The 21,218-nt window shown below is 42.2% G+C and overlaps 1 protein-coding gene across 2 annotated transcripts in view; it reads left to right on the top strand.

The window, feature by feature from the left end:
- Nucleotides 1–21,218, top strand: part of LOC127618953 (DNA (cytosine-5)-methyltransferase 3B-like) — a 98,763-nt gene that overhangs the window by 34,750 nt on the left and 42,795 nt on the right. For both annotated transcript variants that reach the window (XM_052091657.1, XM_052091658.1), the window contains exons 3-8: nucleotides 67–217; nucleotides 1,872–1,960; nucleotides 7,357–7,500; nucleotides 9,549–9,668; nucleotides 14,728–14,886; nucleotides 15,889–15,996. In XM_052091657.1, the coding sequence (XP_051947617.1) occupies nucleotides 67–217; nucleotides 1,872–1,960; nucleotides 7,357–7,500; nucleotides 9,549–9,668; nucleotides 14,728–14,886; nucleotides 15,889–15,996 (771 nt within the window). The remainder of the gene's footprint in view (nucleotides 1–66; nucleotides 218–1,871; nucleotides 1,961–7,356; nucleotides 7,501–9,548; nucleotides 9,669–14,727; nucleotides 14,887–15,888; nucleotides 15,997–21,218) is intronic.

Below are 21,218 nucleotides of genomic sequence, written 5' to 3' on the forward strand. Positions count from 1 at the left end.
TCCAAAGGTTGCATGCTTGTTTTCTGTGAACTCTGAAGGTTCTAAACAGGATATCTTGTTTTTCAGGCTGCTGTAAATGGTGAAACATCTGTAGGAGAGGGACTGTCAGAGAATGACAGTGGTCTGGAGATGACCAATGAGAACAGCCCTCTGACTGCGGCAGAGCCACCCTCACCTTTCTGCCCCAAACAGAACGGAGGTGCAGCCTCACCTGCAGGTACACAAATGTTTTTTTAAAAAGAAAACATTGGCACATGTTCTGGCTAATGCACTTTAAAATAAAGTTGAGGGGGCAAGGCATTCCAGTGGGTTTACATTCTTTCTCAATAGCTTTGGCAAATGTTTTAAAACAGTCTTAACATTCTCTAAATTGTAATTGTAATTGTCACAACTGTTTATGGGACATCACATCTCTATTGCATGTCTGCAAAATGTAGTATCTCACCCAAAACATTTAATTCATGCTTCAAAACCTAGTTATTGTGTCAGTAAATTGGCCAATGCTACCAAAATGAAAAGTTACTGGTCAAAATGTTTCAATGTTATTTCACCATGGCAGTCAACCCTAGAAATGTTTATTTACAAATTTCATTTTTGTTCTACGGTTTTGCTTACTGTACTATGCAAGAATGTCAGTTTTGTCTTGCTGAATGCTATTGTGTATCACACTGAGCTTTTTAGATACCGATTTCAACAGTAGATAAAAGTTTACTAAAAAAAAAGTCAATACTGTACAATACTATTGTACACAGAAAAAGGATATGCACATTTGTATGTATACAGTAAATTTATTTTGTAGCAATGTGTTACATGTAAACAGAAAATTCTCATCTGCGTGTCCATTTTTACATATTTCTTACATGTAAAGTCATATATAGTAAACAGAAAATTGCCAGAAAAATAAATCCATGACAAAAAAACAAAAAACCCTGCAACAATGAAAAAACCTGTGGTAGTTCTGTAAAAACATTACATTGTACCTCCTCACAGTATGTAATACTACAAGTTCCCATCTTCTTGGTGGACATCCTGTCACTCTTGTTGGTCTGGCCAGGGATTTTGCAGACATTTTCATGGGATGGCTCACATGATGAAAGACTGTTTAGAAGTTGTGAAGAGTGTGTCAATTTCACTGAGAATCAACTCACCAGTTTTGATCAGCAAGCCATGTGCATTTAGTTATTGTGCAAATTGTAGACAGTTGTACTTACTCTTTTGCACACATGTGCCAAAACATATGCAATTTGCTTAAATGAATAAAACATTCAAATCTAATGTGAACAAGAATCTAATTGTTCAGAGAAATTGAGAAAATTCAGAAAAGCATTTTTTTTTCATTCTCATTCGAGAATTGTGCCAAAGCGATTGAGAAAATCTGTAAAATGTGCAGCTTTTGTTTTGAAGGTGCTAAAATTAATTGTTCCACATGTTATGTGCGTGAATTCATCTGTAAAGTTGTTTAAATCATCCTTTTCACATGGGATTACTGTTCTAGGTGAATATATTTTGAAACAGTCTCTTTCTGGTATATAAAATTTAGTTTGAAATATTGAAATATTGGTTACAACTTTGTACAAGGTTAGTATATGAATTTATCATGTTAACATGTATAATATAAATCTTGTGGCTATACATTTGATAGAGTGTTTGCATTTGAATGTTTATGCAGATGCACTACCTTGCCTTTGATTTTTACTTGTTTTTACAAACTGAAGGACAAGTCTACATTATTTTCTGTGGTAATAGTCAGAATGTAACAGATGCTGTCAAAAGATTGACATTTTATAGAAACCAAAACATTACTTGAGTATCTGAGCCTGAAGTTCTGTAGGCCTATACCTAATATATAACTCTTTCTCTCTTTGTATCAGATGAGAGTGTGAACAGCATTAGGAGAAAGCGATCTCGCAAGCGCTCTGATACAGAGGACGACAGTGCCTGGGACTCCTCCTACAGTGAGGTGAGAGCTTTACAACACATCTGATCTTATCAGTCTGAATGAATAGTTCAGCATTAGAGCATATCCATTCCATAGTCTCTCTTACTTCACATCAATTTTATTGCCATTTCTGCAAGACCATGGTGGGAGAAAACAATAGTCGCTGCTTCATTCCAGGAAAATTGAGTGAATGTGCTGTAACATAACTAATATATAATATATATATATATATATATATATATATATATATATATATATATATATATATATATATATATATATATATATGTATATATATGTATATACGTTAATCAGGGAAACAAATTCACAGTGCAAACTATGGTTACTCCAGGGAAGCTTGTGCATCAGCATTAGACGCTGGAATGTTTCCGTCCCTTTCTGAAACTGAAAATATGACTGTTCGCATATATTCAATCTATTCAAACTTATTTTAGGTGGGCATACTCGGCGTATGCCTGCGTATGCCCTAGACTACACTACTGATTTGCCTAAAAAAACTTGAGCAAATCCAGCGTCCGGTGGAGCGCTCATATATCTTCCTCTATAGCATGTATTCTATCAGCATCTCATCAGCATTTCCCTGTAAGTTTTAACTTTCTTGTCTAATGATTAAAAGGCAAATATCATACTTTTATCATGTACCGTCTGCAACTATGCAGATGTTTCATTGTGATAAATCACTAGTTCTCTTTGTAAAGGAGGAAGCGGGAGCCGGGTAAACAATCGAACGTGAGTTTATTTTTCTCACAGTTTTCAGTGTTAACATAAATCTTTGCTTTTCAGCATAACACAACACACACATTCACTCTGCTGTGTGCGTCTCTCTCTCCCCTCCGGTGGTCTGGACTCCCTTTTTATCCCTCTCCAGCTCTCGCTGTAACACAGGACAGCTGTTAGAGATAATTTCCCACATGTGTCAATCCTTACCGTTCTTCCTCTCCTGGACTTGCTCGCCATAGATGTCGCTCGGCCACGCCCACATCACCACATACCCCTATCACCCGACTCAGGCCGGGGACCGTGCGTTGTATCCTTCATGCGATGGAGCCACTGGATCGGGGCACGATCCGATCAGAGGGTGAAAGCATGCCCCAACAGATAGTAACACCCTCTTGATGGCCAAACACTCCTTCTCCATCTTTCTCAGTGAGAGTTTGCACCTAATGTACAGCACGGTGCGCACCTCCCCCTCCACCATCTGGGACAGTACCGCTCCCAACCCCCTGTCCAATGTGTCTGTCTGCAAGATAAAAGGGAGAGAGAAGTCAGGAGAGTGCAGTAACGGCCCGCCGCAAAGTGCAGCTTTCACCTGTGTGAATGCCTGCTGACACAGCTCCATCCACTGGACTGGATCTGGTGCCCCTTTTTTAGTCAGATCAGTCAGTAGGCTGGTGAAGGTTGAATAATTAGGCACAAACCTGCAAAAAAAACAGCCAATTGCTGCTTTCTTATCAATTTGGGGCCACACCAGCCCATGACCCAAATGGAAGCCCAGATACCGTACTTCCAAACACCCAATTGCGCACTTCTTTGGGTTTTCCGTGAGTCCCGCCCATCTCAATTCTCTCAGGACAGCCCTCAAATGCCGCAGGCATCGTTGCCATTTTCATTACTGAAAATAATGTTGTCATCCAGACATACAGGCTGCACAATAAGCAGTGTGCAGTCTGAGGATTCTGTCCATGAGCTGCTGAAACGTTGCCGGGGCCCCGGACAAACCAGCGGGCGTAATTGGTGGAATCTTTTCACGGGACATGGGAGTTAAGAGGATCTGCCAATATCCCTTCATTAAATCCAGTGTCAAATAAAAGCAAGCCTCACCTAAGCAATCAAGCAGCTCATCAATCTGAGGCATCTGGTACACGTCAAATTTAGACACCACATTATCTCTTCTATAATAGACACAGAACCGGAACACGTCGTCACTCTTAGGAACCAAAACCCCTGGGATGGCCAAGTCACTGTGGGATTCTTCCATTACTCCCATATCCAGCATGGCCTTTAATTCTTCCTGAACCACAGGAAGTGCTTGAGTAATCGGGGGATGACTAAGTACCACTATCTCTGAGGTCATTTTGATAGGGTGCTCAATGAGATTTGTACAACTGGCAGGTGAGAACACGTCAGAGAATTCTCCTTGCAACCTGGCAACCACCGTGATTTGGAATGGTGAGAGGTGGTCTCCACAAGTGACTGGGGTGATTTTTAAGTTCACCTCCGTTCCGAGCTCCTCCCTCTCCGGTTCCACTGTCGCCAAAGTCACGGGGACCGCCTCTCTCCACAGTTTTAGGTGGTTGAGGTGGTAAATCTGACGTGCTCTGCCTCTATCCTTTAGTTTCACCTCATAATCGATTTCCTTGACTCGCCGTGTGACCTCACTTGCCACTTGGCAAGTAATTTAGAGCTCGATGTGGGGAGCATTACAAGAAATTGATCTCCCGGTGTAAATTCCCGTAGCCGAGTACCCCTATTATACTGCCGGCTTTGACGTTCTTGAGCCTGGAGCAAATTCTTCCAGTGTGTGGTGTTTTGCTCTCAGGTCAAGAACGTATTGAATTTTGTTTTTGCTATTTGATGGTCCTTCCTCCCAATTTTCCCGTGGGATGCTGAGAAATTTCATTCCGTGGGATGCTGAGAATCATATTCTTGAGGGTCTGATTAAATAGTTCAACCAAGCCGTCCGTTTGGGGGTGGTGAACGATGAACTAATCTATTTAATCCCCAATAATTCATACAGTTCGCATAGTGGACGTGACATACATAAACGTAGTGCCCTGATCAGTGAGGATTTCTTTCAGAATCCCAACTCGGGAAATTATTCGGAATAGTGCCTCTGCAAAACTTTGCGTTGAAATGATACACAGAGGCACTGCTTCCAGATATCGTATTGCATAGTCCACCAAAACCAATACAAAGCAATGTCCGCATGCTGTCCACTGCAATGGCCCGACAAGGTCCATACCAATTCTTTTGAAGGGGACCTCGATCAATGGAAAAGGACACAGTGACGCTCTTAGGGTGGATGGCAGATTCACCAGCTGACATTCATTGCATGCTGCACACTACCTGCGAACATCCCTGTGAATGCTCAGCCGATACAAATGGGTCATTAGATGGTTTAGTGTCTTTTCCTGCCTTAAATGAACTGCAATTGAATTATAATGAGCCATCTGGAATAATATTTCCCGGCGGCTCCGTGGTATTAACTCTTTCCCCGCCAGCGTTTTTTAAAAAAAGTTGCCAGCCACCGCCAGGGTTTTTGACGATTTTCGCTAAATTCTAATGGCCCGCAGAATATTTTCTTCCATGAATATATGAAGATGCTATATATCACAATAAAGATCTGAGCCTCTGCTTTTAGGCAAAAAGAAACGATTTTATTTTATCTTCATTTGTTCTTTTTTTATTGCGACTTGAACAGAGGTTGGCTTTGTCAAAAAACAACATTTCAGACAAAAAGCTGATAAAAAGGCATGTTTATGTCTGATATTTTGAGCTTCTCAATACTCCACTTCTTCATGTTTGAGACGATCGCAGTCTGTTTCTTTGATCAAAGAGTTGCGTACTCTTTCAAAACATGCGGAGGGGGTCTTCCTTACCGTATAACACCTAAAACACGGAAACCCGGAAAATTCCGTGTTTGGCGGGGAAGCGTTTTTTCATAAAACACGGAAAATTCTGTGTTTGGCGGGGAAAGAATTAATGATTGGGTTGTATCCACATTTGTCTGAGTGTCCTACATCACATACAATCCTTGATAATTGAAAAGTATCTGCGAGTGCAATGTCTGGCTGGAGGCGTTGACCATCAATCACTTTCACTTGGTCAAAGGCATGCCTAAGGGTCTTGTCTCATGTCTGCTCCAGAGGGAAATCCCGTGCAGGGAATCCTCTAACAGCTGGGGAAGCTGAGACTTCCCCCTCCTTTACGTCATCCTGATGCGGAGCTGATATAGACAGCCACGGCTCCGCCTCCCCAGCCAGCTAATTGCAAACCACTCACCGAGACAGATTGTTACAGGACACATCCACACAAATTCACCTTAATAAAGTGGTAAATGCCGGCCAATTCATAACCAAGATTAGTGGATGAGTGAGGCAGGAACGAACCACAGCCTCGACACTATGTTTTTGTCCCCGAAATTGGATAATGACCATCTGGCCATTCTCTGTTGACCTCTCTCATCAACAAGGCGTTTCCATTCGCAGAACTGTCCCTTACTCGATATTTTTTGTTTTTGGCACCATTTTGAGTAAATTCTAGATACTCTAGAGTTGTGTGTGAAAATCCAAGGAGATCAGCAGTAACAGAAATACTCAAACCAGCCCATCTGGCACCAACAATCGTCCATGTGATTATCTATTCACCCAATCGTGTGGCAGCAAAGATGTGAACATTAACTGAAGCTCCTGAGCTGTATCTAAATTATTTTATGCACGGCATCATTCAGATACATCATTCCCATCATTCATGATGTGAACATATTATTGTTCACATCAACCATCAGAATGGGTAAAAATTAGATCTCAGTGATTTGGACCGTGGCCTGATTGTTGGTGCCTGATGAGCTGGTTTGAGCATTTCTGTAACTGCTGATCTCCTGGGATTTTCACACACAGCAGTCTCTACAATTTACTCTGAATGGTTCCAAAAACAATAAATGTACAGTGAGCAGTAGTTATCGGCATTAACTAGTGGATATTGGTATTGGCATCATCCATTAAAAAAACCCATATTGGATGACCACTAATATAAAGACGGCACACATGAACTTAACAATTGGTTGCATAATTTTAGAGGGAAGGTGCATCATGGGAGCTGTCAGAAGAGAAGTAAAGAAAGCACATGTGTCTTATTTGTATGCAGTATTTTATAGTGTAGGAGAAAATTAAGGATTAGAAAGAGTCATCCGTGAATGTTCACCATGGGATTTTCAGCTTCAGTTCCCTGAAATAACTGAACAAACACACTTTGAACAAACACTTTGCCATACATATATGCGCTTACTGGAAACTGTGTGTATAAGTATGCATATCTGTGTGTTTTTGTTATGACAGATGTCTGAACCACATTTCACCTTTCAAGTAGATGATAATAATAATAATTCCTAATATCCTCTTGCAATCAGAAATTATGATAAGCAGGAATTATTTAAATCATTAGTGTGTTAGTATTTTTGTACGTTTGAGGTTTTCCTTGACAAACTAATGATATTTACAAATATACTGTAAGTTACAATGTAAATTTAAGATACATTTTATTATGTTCAAAAGTATACTCAATATCTAATTGTTCCATTTATTCACATTTTTGTGAATGAAAATGTTTTGTCTGTAACGTGTATGCAGAATTTAATGTTTGTACTGAGAATAACTGTCATGGTTTTATTGTTTCAGGAAAAGGCTGAGGTGGGGTCCGGTTGTGAGACAGGTTTGCGCCAAATGCCCCATCCCAGGACTATATTCCAGGCTGGACTGACAGCTCACACTAAACCACGCAATAGAGAGAGGGGACGCAGCAAACAGGAGCACAACAACCTGGTAATACTCACATTTATAGATTCAAAGCCCCTGTTGTTCATGTTAAGTTCTGTCAGACAAGCTGAAATCAGGGCTAGAGGATACATTTTACCCTTGTGGCACAGTGAAAACAACAAGGAAAGATTAAAGCCACTGTCAGCTTCCTACATTTAACTCAATACCTAGCCATGCTGTTTGACAGCCTTTCTTTCACTTTAAGTTGTCTCTGCCCAGAGAATCAAAACAGCAGTTTTGGAAATTCTATTATTTTTTCCTTGTCCCATATTTGCCATGACTTGCACAGTTTCCATGTTTGTTTTGTCTATGTTGTGGTGGGCTAAAAGAAGGCAGACAAAGTGGGTGTGGCATCAGGCCTCTGAGAGCTGTTTTATTATAAATAAAATAGAACAAAAATTAAATATTGTTTGGGGAAAATAAAATATATAGTCCATGATAGTGAAGTAACTGAAATGGAGCATGGTGTCCTTGAGAATAAGCTTGTGTCACAGTTTGTCAGGAAGGACCCTGGGATGTGGAGGAATACTAACACAGTTTATTGATAAGAGGTTGTGGTACAGATGATAAGGGTTAAACACAGATGCAGCTGACAGGGGAACACTTTAATAACAATGGTGTAGGTAATGATAATAGCGATGAGGGCAGCGATGAAAACCGCGATAACAGCTGTGATGAAGACAACGATGACAGCAGCGAAGATTGAGCAGTGTGGGACACAAGGCAGCGTGTAGGATGTATACATTGCATGGTAAGTAAAGGCAGGTAATTAATCCAATAGAGAGTACACAGGAGATGAAAACCAATGGGAGATAAGCAAATAATTGCTATAATGGGAAGACTAATCAGAAACCAGAAGAAAGAGCTGTCTACCTTCTGAAACAAAATATTTAATAAAGGTAAAGTTTTGTGTGAAATTTTGGCTAAATATAATGCTCAATAATAGTTAATAACTTTTTAGCCAATTTATGTATATGTAATTTATTATTATATTAAATTGTGTGATATATCAGAACTATATCGGCCTATCGGCCACCCTGCTCTGGATATCGCCATCACCATCCCCCATTAAAAAAATCCAAATTGGTCGACCTCTACTGCTCTCAGTTTGTAAAATTTGTGGATGCTGCAGACTAGTGGTGGCTGAGGAGATTCCCCCAGCACATTGTAAAGCACTTTGAGTGCCTAAAAAAGTGCTATATAAATGTAAGGGATTATTCATTAATTATTATTAAAAAGAAACAAAACATGAGTTGACAGAAATGTACTTGCAATTGAAGTCTATTGTGGCAACCAGTTTGCATTTGCCTTAAAGATTACCATTATAAGTGCAAATTGTGAAGACACTATTGTTGTTTGTTTAAATAAACTGAGGTTGAAATTGTTGTTGTCACAGTCTGTCTCCCTCATGTTTCCCAAGGACACTTATTTTTAAGTTTTCCCCCGGACTACATTTCCAATTGTGCTCTGCCCTCATCACTTCCATCTGTTTCCTATCATCCTCACCTGTTCTTCATTCCATCATCTGCATTTGTTTGTATAAATACCCTCCTGTTTTTTCATTCCCTGTCAGTTCTTGTATTGCAATGTTGTGTTGTTTTGTTGTATTGATTCCTTGTTTGATATCTTCCACTCCAGCATCAATTATTAAATATCTGAAGTTACTCCTGCGACTCCTCTCTCCCTGTTACCCAATGTTACAGTTGTCTGTGGTAATTGACTGCATTCCACAGATGCAGTTGATGGCGTTAACTTGCATTTACCTTGGGATGTTTGTTTAAGCTGATTCTAGATGGATTCTCCAGTCTGGGTTTTTACATCATTGATGATAAAAATATCTTAAACCAGGCTTTTTTCTTTTACAAATGCAAAAATAAATTATATATTGAATATAAAAAATACAGCCTATTTTTTTAGGGCAGTTAAGATTTTTTAAATGGGACTTTATCTTCAAGACAGTTATGCACATTGTACTCCCCAATTCTACCCTGTAACCAGAACTGATTCTTGTACCCGACACATATTGACAAATAAAATGTATTCTGATTTTGTAGGTTTTTAGTGTTCCTGAGGATCCTGCTCTGGAGCTGATGGAACAGGACTCCAAAGACTCTGCACAAAGTAGTGCCACCTCCACCTCAACTACTGAAACAGCCTGCCAACCTGAGTACAAGGTACATCAGACACCCACACACACACAGAATCAATCAGTGTGCATCCTTACACTCATCCTGTCCTGCCCTGTTCCTCTTTATACTCATGCACACAATCACTTATATTTGTCCACCTGCCTTTTACAAGTAACAGTTGCCAGAATGGTTCTGTTTAAATGTGATGATAACAGCTTTTGTGTTTATGGTCTATCCTCTGGTTTGTGAGTCACAAAGCCAGGCAGCTGTGCATTTAGAGAGCAGTGATGTCAAAGACAAAGAGACAATGGAGCTCTTCAATGGGTTTCTGTGGGTTATGGCATCTGGCTAAGTCACTGTTGACCACAGACACATACATTCTTACACAAACACACACTTATAAAGTTGCACAGGTGAGGGAACAACAGCAGAGTTGAAATGTTTCCTGATTTATTGAGAATTGTGCTCAGACATGTTCAGTGTCAGAGGTTTCAATTGAGTCTCAGTCCAGGATCAACCCCAACTCTCGAAGCACTAAAGAACGTTTGATGATAGATCCTTCTTTATGTAGTTGAATCAAAGAAATATGTGCACAATGACAATGTAAAATGTTCACTTATTAAAATCTAATATTCATCGGCTATAACTATTTATTAAGTATATATTGTAGTATGTATATTGTGCATAATATGCACATATCCTATATGCATGGAATAAGTGTGCAGTATACAACAGAGCACACTGCAATGTAGCATGTTACTGTTACATTCTAATGCATCCGGTTTCAAAAACAGTTTTTAAAAAATAGTAGGCAGAATACAGTTATTACAATATATAAGCTAGTGTTCCATTCTGAACATAGCAATCATCTTTTAACCCTCTTATAGTTTAAACCTTGGTTACTGATGTAACCCTGGTTCCCTGAAAGGAGGAAACGAGACACTGCTTCATTAGCTGGCGTTATGGGAGCTCTTCTCGGGAGTACTGGTCTCTGAAGCCATATTCAATCATGCCAGTTAAATATTGGCAGGTAGTTTTTGTTACTCTGCCCTTAACGCATGCATATAAGCTGGGGCACAACACCACGTCATCAGAATTTTTTGACTGAAGGGAGGAGAGTGCATCTCTCTGCCAGTGAGAAATCAGAAGTTTAGCAAAGCTATGCAGCATCTCGTTCACTCCTTTCAGGGAACCGAAGTTATATCAGAAACTGAGACATTCCCTTTAAAGACTCTGCTTTACACATAGTGGGAATAGAGTCCAGAATAGTCCTAGACCAGAATATGGCATAAGCAGACAGGGTAGTGGATTAATGAAAATAACATATTGCAACATAGTGCAGAAGAGTGAGGATGACATTGTTAAAACCAGTCTGTCAACATAAGCAATGACACTAGCCATCTAGTTTAGTGAAATATTGCAGAAAGCTCTACTTCGCACATAGTTGGATTGGAAGAGATAAAACGGTCATAGACATGAATGTAATAGAATGCAATGCCATGACACAGGACGACAGGGTAGTGAAACATGGATATTAATCCTCCTTCACAGCCAAAACCTGGGAAGGACGGAAGGAAACATTGAAGCTGTAAAACTTGGCAAAGGTGTTAGGAGAAGCCCCAGACTGGTTTCCTTTAAAGACACTCACTTTGGCCATGCCCAGGATGAGGCCATGCTCCTGGTAGAATGAGCCCTAACACCAATGGGACACGTTGTGCCTTGCGACTCATATGTGAGCACAAAGGCTTTCACAATCTTGTGGGAATTTTTTATTTGAGAAGCCCAAACCCTTGGAACAACCTCCAAAGCATAAAAAGAGATTGACTTTTTTGGTCAATGTACATGCCTTAATGCCTTCACTGGGGAAAGCATATGCAGTCTCTTAGCCTCATCCTACTTAAAGAGAGGAGGAGCGAATGCTTGCAGGGCAACGACCTGGGCCCTAAATGGGATGGCCTGCATTTTGGGCACATAACCCTTTCTGGGCTTAAAAACAGCTTTGATAAGCTATGTCCAAACTCTAAACAAGAGTCTTTGATTGAAAAGTCCTGAAGATCCCCAACACATTCCTGCAAAAAGCAGAGTATCATCTGCACAGGACAACTTGTTGGGTCCTCAACATGGGAGGCGAACCAGTCAGTAAAAAGTTGCCATTTTAAGGCATACAGCTGCCTCGTTGAGGTGGCCCTGGCCTGAAGTATGGTTTTGAGCACTGACAACTCTATTGTGTCAGACGTGACCTGTTTAGGGGCCAAACAGGAAGTCTTAAAAGCTTCAGCAGCAGATGCCAGATCGTGCCTCTGGCTTGCGAGATCAGATCTCTCCTCACTTGAATTTCTCATGGGAGAGCATCCATCAGCTCTAGAAGCTTTGGAAACCAGTGGCTGTTGGGCCAATATGGGGCATCTAGCAGCACAAATTCTCTGTCTTCTGAATCTCGCATAACACTTGGTATAGAAAGCAAACGGGAGGGAACCCATTTTTGCGTCTCGCTGACATTTGTGAGTTAGGGAAAACAAGCCCAGCAGAGCATGTGTCATGGTGTACCAGAGAAGTGCATGGTCTCCAGAGGATGCAAACAGGTCAACCTCAGCTTTTCCCAATATCTCCCAAATTCTCTAAACTAACTGATGATGAAGTCTCCATTCCCCTGGGCTGACACCCTGACACAAGAGTAAATCCGCTCAGCAATTCAGGTGGCTAAAGTTGTGCACTACTTTTATTGATAGGAGAAAAGACTTGCTCGAGAGAAGAATTTGACAAACCATTTTCAACATTGGGTATGACCGTACTCCTCCTGGGTGATTTATAAATGCCACAACTACTGATAATGTATGACTCAGAACTTGACAACCTTATCCTTAGAGCCAAGTGTCAGCATCCTGCCTCCTGTTGTTTGTCTCCGGGCCTCTAGAGGTCATCTGTGTTCCCCTCTGCCTAGTTCTTCCTCGTGTGTCCTTGTTAGCATTATCCAGGTCACCTGTGCCTTGTTTCCCCTAGAGTACTTTAACTGTGTTCTTTCCCCTTGTCCCTCACTCCGTTTTTGAGTCTTGCCATGTGTCTCCTGCTGTGTCCCACCGAGTCTTTCCAAGTTTTCCAAGTTTTCCAAGTTTTCCAAGCTATCCCAAGTAAGCTGTTCTTAGTTATTTGATTTTGTTTTTCTCCCCTCGTGGAGTTATTTTATGGGTCCAACATTACCTCCTCTGTGGCTAAGTGGTAGAACACTCGACTCTCCACATCTGAGACCCAAGTTTGAGCCCAGCTTGTGACACCAAGAGGACTGTGAGCAGTTTCAGGTGAAAAATATGCCACACAGTTTGTGCACCTGTCCAGGTGACGGTGACCATCACACAGGGCTCCCCAGCCTGTGTTGGACACATAAGTCATGACCACTTTGCGACCAACAGGCAGGTGCAACTCCCTTTCAATAAAACTTGGGCATCCACTAGAAGCGTGGCTGGACAGCAACACATCACTAGGATGTGAAGGCCACCATGTTGCCAAGTGTGATGAGTTCTCTTGATTTGGACCAACACTGGAGAGGTCTCATCTGTAAAAAGTCCAACTGGTTGATGGCAGCTGCCGTGGCCATCAAACCTAATATTTGCTGGAAGAAATGCAGCAGCAGGGCTACTCCCAGCCTGAAACTTGTCAAGCATCAGAGGACAGATTTAGGACATTCGTCAGTCAGACGTGTCGACATGACAACAGAGTCGAGTTTCATTACTAAAAAGGAAACTTGCTGACTGGGTATCAACACGCTTTTTTTCCAGTTGACACTGATGCCCAATTGCTCCAATTGCACAAGCATTCAAGCACATGGACCTCCACAACAGGTCCATGTGCTTGAATGCTTGTTCCCCAGATTGGGCTAACAGCAACAAATTGTTGAGGTGATACCTGGATGCTGCTCAGCATGGAGCAAGAGACAACCTGCATAGGACCTTGAAAGCGAATCTCGAGGATGGCCTGTGGTGAGGGTACATTTGTACATGATAGAATGCATCTTTCAGGTCAATTGAAATAAACCAATTCTTTGGATGGATATGAGACAAAATGTTTCTCTGAGTCACCAACGAAGTGTGTCTAATTGAAGTGCATATATTCCAGTATGGGCTGAAGCCCACCATATTTAAGAAAGTAACTTCTGTTCTTTACCTGTCGCTACGCTCTCTATTGCATCTTTGGCAAGGAGATTCTGTACCTCTTAACGTATTATTGGCACATCATGCACTGAAACAATGGAGGATGTAGCCATTTTCGATTGAGTTTGGCTTGCCTGTAAACTGTGAACACCCAGTGCAACAGAGTCAGTTAAAGATGGAAAGTATTCTGAATATGTTTGTGCCTCAAGCAATTGCATCAACGTTTGCAAACTTTACTGGAACTTGACAACGTTTGGTGTGGAGCCAACATAAGCAACAAACACACTGTGAACATGACCCCAATCCCAGCATGGAGAGACGGGGAGAGCAATAGAATTGTTGCAGGGACACAGAGGAGAGTTTCGGGGCTTATACAGAACCAAGGTGGACTCCGGAGTGGGCATATGTCCTGCCTTTACAGGTTCCGGACCATCTAGAACACTTGGCATGCCCAGAAGAAACATTTCCGCTGGGGCGAGAGCTGGGAATCGTGTTCAGACACATCAAGCGTGGGCCATTCGAGCTGTAGTCTCTCGACTACCTGATGGAGAACCTCTATCATTCTTTTTAGAAGTAGATCTTTCACTGTTTTCCACTGCACAAGGGGAGAAACTCGACTGAGTGTGATAAGGTCTCTGCTTCAGAGGCCTTGAGTGAGATAGTGTGATAATGCCTTCACAGTGAACAAAATCAGTCTCACTGAGTGCTACTTCAGCGTGAGCATTGGGAGTACATAACAAAACATATATGCACGTGATACACAAGCATATAGGCGGAGTAACAAGCTCCACCAGCCAATATGTAATTACCATGATTGAATAGGGTTTCAGAGATCAGTCCTCCTGGCTCCCATAGTGTGAGCTACTGACGCAGCATCAAATTATCTATTTAAGTACTGCATTGTTTAGCTTGTATAGCATAACAGGAGTTAACTTTTATATATCTTCTCTCTTCCCCAGGATAATAAAGGTTTTGGTATTGGAGAATTAGTGTGGGGCAAGATAAAGGGCTTTTCTTGGTGGCCAGGGATGGTGGTGACCTGGAGAGCGACAGGGAAGAGGCAGGCCTCCCATGGCATGCGCTGGCTACAGTGGTTTGGTGATGGAAAATTCTCAGAGGTAACAAACAAACAATATGCTGTTAAACACACTCCTTTTTTTTAAACAGTTAAAAATGTGTGTAAATATTAACAAGTAAAAAAAACAATGGCATGTAGCCTTAAAGTATTTCTCAGTTAAGTAAACACTGCTTCATTATTTTTAAAGTTATTGTTAAAGTAAACAGTCAGTAATACAATTTTAAACAAATATAATACTAGCAATAGACCAAATTAAAACAATAGAATAATTCTGATTAATAGTTAGAGTGCTTTTCAAGTCAATATTTAGAAATTAAAAAATACTAAGCAATCAAATGTCAAATAAAATACTTAAAATATTGTTATTAAATACTTAAACACAAAAAGTACAAAACTCAAAACATGACATTTACTCATTAATTCATTAGTTCAGTGGTTCTCATTTTATTTTGTTTTTTGGTCATGTCCCCTTTTGAAACAAGAAAATCTTTTGTGCCCCATCCCCCAAATAATCTGATCAAATAAAATCATGCTTACATTTTTTTTAATGCATTTTTTTTTCAGCTTCATGTCACTCTGATGAATGACAAAATAAGTGTTACAATTAAAATTGCAAGTTCTTTCAGTTTTCACTGTTTTGATAAATAATTAAAAAGTGCAGCATGACCTATACTTTAAGAACCTCTGTATTAGGCTATCATCGTTGTTCAAACTCTATTGACTCCATGCTGCTAACAAACAAAGCATGTGGTAAAGGCAGAAAAAGAGAACAACCTATGTTTATAGTTTATTGAGATTCCTACTAGACTTGCTGCCGACTAAAAAAAACAAAAACAATCAGAAGCATATTCAAATCGTGATAGCACTTAGGTACCAAACTGAGTTGGTACTACCGATACTGTAAAATACTGTTTACTGTATATTAGATTTTACTATTGACTTCATACTAATGACATCCGTTGTTTCAACCAAAGTCCTGCTATTGTGTGAATAATGAAAATAAAACATTTGCTGCGTCAAATAAGGGAGTCATATTTTGTAGGTATCTGCTGACAAGCTGGATTCCATAACAGCCTTCCCAAAGTTTTTCAACCAGTCATCCTACACCAAGCTGGCCTCATACCGCAGAGCCATATTCCAGGCCCTGGAGGTAAGACCAATGAAGAATCTCTATTAATTGTGATTGAGAAGATTGTTGTTGCTTTTGGGGGAATTAGCTACTGCACTGCAACTTACAGCATCTTTAGTTGTTGTAACAGAGGACTAAACAAAAATGCACATGCTCTACCAATATATAGGAGCATGTGTTTTTAATGTTTTGAAGTGTGTGTGTGTGTGTGTGTGTGTGTGTGTGTGTGTGAAAGAGATAAACAGAAGACTGGGGGAAACACTCATCTGGAAACTCTGGAATTCCCCCAGAGGATCCTTAATTATCTCTCTCCGAATCGCACCTTCGAACAATCTGAACAAATGCCTCCAAGCCCAGACATGTACCTGTACTACAGGATTTCCTGTATTCGAGTCTCACTCTCCATTTCTCTGTCTCTCTCTTTCTCTCTCTGTTGCATTCTCAATAGAGCACAATAAACAGTCTGCAGTTTGTCTTTGTTTTCCGCAGAGAGGATAGTCTCGCCGAATGAATGTTTTTGAGATATGGCAAAAATCTTTGGATTTATTCCAGTGTATTCACTTGTCCCCACATTTGAATGTCTGTTTACAGAATTTTTAACTATTATTAGACAAACAGTTGCAAGAAAAAGTGTGCAAACCCTTTGGATTTACCTGGATTTCTGTATGACATATGATCTTCAAAGTCAACACACACTGTAAAAAGTGGTAACCTGCAATTATTATGTTTAGAATATTTTTCTATTCGATCTGACCCTTAAAAATTATTTTTGTGGTGTAACCAAATGTAGTTAAGTTGGTTCAGTCATATTAAATCATAATTTTGTCTTGAATTAAACCAGTTAATTTAGATGTTACCACATGAGGCACATTTTTAGGTTACCTTGTACGTGACAGTAGATATTTTTTCAGTGCACTGCAATTAAATAAATATTACACAAACATGGTATGATATGGTTTTATGTCTTTATTCAAAACACCATGTTATCATTCACAGTACAGGGTTGAAAAAGTATTTAAATCCCTGGGCAAATCTGCCATGCTTTAAGCAAAAACTACATATTTTTGTTATGATGACTCAGATTGGGTCTTTTAAACGGCTCAATTATACTAAGATTCAGAGAATTGCAGTAAATACAAAATCCACACTAAAACCAACAACAACAAAAGTATTTTGTCAGTTCACCTAAAAAAATTTGCTTTATATGGCAACATCTAAATTAATATGGTTTATTAAAATCAATGTTATTTATCTGACTAAATCCACCTGTCTATTAGTTTACACCAAAAACTAATATATCATTTTTATGTTATAGATTAAGTAAAAAAGATCCTTGAGGTAAGAATTGTAGTTCCCTTACGAGGGAACTCGCGATGCGTCGATGACGAACACCTTTGCGTGATTACCTCTGAAGCACGTATGTCAACTAGTCAATGGAATGAATGAACGCCACGGGCGGGTGACGTCATGACCAGGAAAGGATATAAGCACATCCGGTGCGTTACTCGCGTTAGCTTTTGTGCCTCAGCAAAGCGCTCTGTGTCAAAACTGTCTGTCATATTTATTGTTGTCTGTCTCTCATTATATTGGATATTATGGCGAAACAACTATTTAAAGCCTGTGCTTCTCCTTGCCCTCGTTATATCACGGGTGGAGATACACATGAGCTTTGTGTAGTTTGTTTGGGAGTGGAGCATGCGATGTCAGCCTTCGAGGGGACTGACTGTCAGCATTGTGAGCGTCTGCCGCTCCGCATGCTCCGCTCCCGTCTGTCCGCATTTGAGGATGATGGACAGGCTCGCGAACCTCAGGGTTCTGGACCCGCGGCTGCCGAGGCAGCTCGGAGAAGGCTCACTTGGGGTTCGCAAATGGATCTCTCGGCGGGGTTGGAGACGGGCTCTGCCTTATCTCCTCCTTTACCCGAGGGATCCATTGCTCTCTTGCCGGTGTCGGAAGCCCGCGCTGCGGCTTTCGCCCAGGAAGAGAGCCCGATGCTTCAGTGCTCTAGCTCTGAGGAGGTAGAGTTACTGAGCATTTATGAGAGTGACACAAACACTAACACAATAAGGGGAGAGGATTCGCCATCCCTCTCCCCAGCATATGAGGAGCTTATTGAGGTGATAACTCGTGCTGTTAATAAATTAAATATTGACTGGCCAGCAGAAAAAAGAGATACTCGTCCTAAAAGCAAATTAGACGAGCGTTTCTCACATCTAAAGTTTCATCTCAACCACGGGCCCTTCCATTTTTTCCTGATCTACATAGTGAGCTATGTAGATCATGGAATAAACCATATTCGTCATGTCTTTTCAGTCCCCATGTTCACACATATTCAAATATAAAGGGGCTGAAAGATTTTGGTTATGGGTCGATGCCCCCAGCGGAACAGACGCTCGCAAGCTATCTGTCTCCTGGGTCAGCATCGTCCCTGAAGGATCCCGTGTTGCCGAATAAATCACTAAAAACCACATCCAATTTAGTGGGTAAGGCTTATACGGCAGCAGGTCAAGCTGGAGCCTGTCTGCACACGATGGCAGTGCTCCAAGCCTATCAGGCAGATCTGCTGGGGGATATCGATAGGAGTGAGGGAGTTAGTCCCGACGAAATTCGAGAACTTCGTCGGGCTACAGATCTTTCTCTCAGAGCTACGAAGGAGACCGCCCGTGCTATTGGGCGGTCTATGGCAGCCCTCGTAGCTACTGAGAGACATCTTTGGTTAAATCTTGCAGAGATTAAAGATAAAGAGCGGGCTTTTCTTTTAGATGCCCCTATGTCTCCCTCTGGTCTTTTCGGTGACTCTGTGAATACGGTTGGTGAAAGGTTTCAAGAAAATGAAAAACAATCTGAGGCTTTTAAAAAATTCCTTCCTCGCCGAGTCCATCCCCCTGGGGATGCTGGGCGTGAGCATCCCCAGCCAAGTTCCTCGCACCGTGTGCAACAGAAAATAAGTGTTGCGTCTCGTGCTCCCCCGAATAAATCTTGGGGACCGAGCCAACGCTCTCAGCCGAAGTCGGCTAAGTCTAAGCCGGATCTGAGGACCGTTCTTACGGCTAAGAAGGCTTCGGCTCAGAAAAGGTCCTGATGCTATGCACGTCAGACCATCGAGGACAGCCCCAACCGGGGTGGAGCGGTGTACACCTCAGAATACGGTGCCCGCTCCACTTCGTGGTCCTCATGGGACCAGTCTGCCAACCCCGCCACCCTTGGTGCTTCGGGGCGCAGTGGTATCCAGCGAAAGTTTGGCGCAATGTCGACTCGACGTTGCGTCGGACGTGAGCCCTCTGAGGGGGGTTCAAAAACAGTCAGTTCGGTTGTTTCCTGCCAATATGCTTCAGGTCGCCGAAGTGGCTGTTCCTTTAACACCAGAGGCCAGTCTCGAGAGACTGGTACCCTTAGTAGATTTTCTGACAGAGTGGAAGAATCTATGAATATATCTCCTTGGGTCCTGCAGATAATAGAGAAAGGTTACAGAATCCAATTCGGTTCTCCTCCGCCTCGTTACAACGGGGTGTTACTCACGGTAGTACATCCCGAGCAGGCTCTGGTAATGGAGCAAGAAGTAGAGTCTCTCTTAGCAAAGGGAGCTATAGAACAGGTGTACTCCCCCAACAGAGAATCTGGGTTTTACAGCCGATACTTCATTGTTCCAAAAAAGGATGGGGGGGTTGCGTCCCATTTTAGATCTCCGTTTGCTGAATCGTGCAGTCATGAAATTGAAATTCAAGATGCTCACACTCAAACAGATAGTGACTCAAATCTGATCCGAGGACTGGTTTGTCACGATAGATTTGAAGGACGCTTACTTCCATGTCTCCATCCTCCCTCAACACAGGAAGTTCCTGAGGTTTTCTTTCGGGGGCAAAGAATACCAATATCGGGTGCTTCCATTCGGTCTAGCTCTGTCACCCCCGCACGTTCATGAAGTGCGTAGATGCAGCTCTGGCCCCACTCAGGCTGCAGGGCATACGCATTCTGAACTACATCGACGACTGGCTGATTCTGGCGGAATCAGAGCAGTCAGCGGGTCGGCATCGAGATGTCGTTCTCGCTCATATGAAGAAATTGGGGTTGAGACTCAATGCCAAGAAGAGTGTGCTTTCTCCATTACAGAGAACCACTTTCCTTGGTGTGGTATGGGATTCAGTCACGATGCGGGCCACACTATCGCCCGTTCGTGTAGCTGCTATCATAACAGCCACAAAAGAGTTGAAGCTAGGCCAGTCACGCACTGTGAAACAGTTCGAGAGACTGTTAGGCCTCATGGTAGCAGCGTCCAATGTGATCCCCTTTGGCCTGCTGTACATGAGACCTTTGCAGTGGTGGCTCAGGACCAGAGGGTTCTCCCCGAGGGGGAACCCACTTCGTATGATCAAGATCACGCGGCGGTGCATCCACGCCTTGATTATAGGGAGGAAACATTGGTTCCTGTCCCAGGGTCCGGTGTTGGGAGCTCTTTGCCATCGAGTTGCTATCTCGACAGATGCTTCTCTCACCGGCTGGGGAGCGGTAATGGAAGGCCGCTCAGCTCAGGGTCTGTGGAGGAACCATCATCTCTCTTGGCACATAAATTGCCTGGAGATGATGGCCGTCTTCAATGCGTTGAGACATTTCCTCCCAGATCTGAGGGGCCATCATGTGCTTGTCCGTACAGACAACACATCGGTGGTCTCTTATTTAAATCGACAGGGGGGTCTGAGCTCGCGTCCACTCTGCAAACTGGCGCACCAGATCCTCTTGTGGTCCCTGGGGAAAATACTCTCTCTGAGGGCAGTGTATATCCCAGGGTACCAGAATATAGGAGCAGACACCCTGTCGAGGCAGGTGCTGAGGCCAGGGGAATGGAGACTCCACCCCGAGGCGGTGGAGCTCATTTGGGAATACGGCCAAGCAGAAGTGGATCTGTTTGCGTCTCAGCTTACGACGCACTGTCCACTTTGGTTCTCCCTCACGCAACCAGCCCCCTTGGGGTTGGACGCTATGGTACAGACGTGGCCGAGGCCACGTCTGTACGCATTTCCCCCTGTTGCTCTGCTCCCAGGAGTTCTGGAGAGAGTCCGCCAGGACGGAGTAAGTCTATTATTAGTAGCTCCGCGCTGGCCGAGTCGAATTTGGTTTGCGGACCTAATTCATCTCCTCGACGGCCCTCCTTTCGGATGGCACATTTCCGGGTCTCTTTGGATTCGGGCACACATTTTTGGACTCGTAAAGACCTCTACTTCATACCTTAAACAAAAGAGATCTCA

The sequence above is a fragment of the Xyrauchen texanus genome, chromosome 25 (genome assembly GCF_025860055.1).
Source record: "Xyrauchen texanus isolate HMW12.3.18 chromosome 25, RBS_HiC_50CHRs, whole genome shotgun sequence".
NCBI classification, from domain to species: domain Eukaryota; kingdom Metazoa; phylum Chordata; class Actinopteri; order Cypriniformes; family Catostomidae; genus Xyrauchen; species Xyrauchen texanus.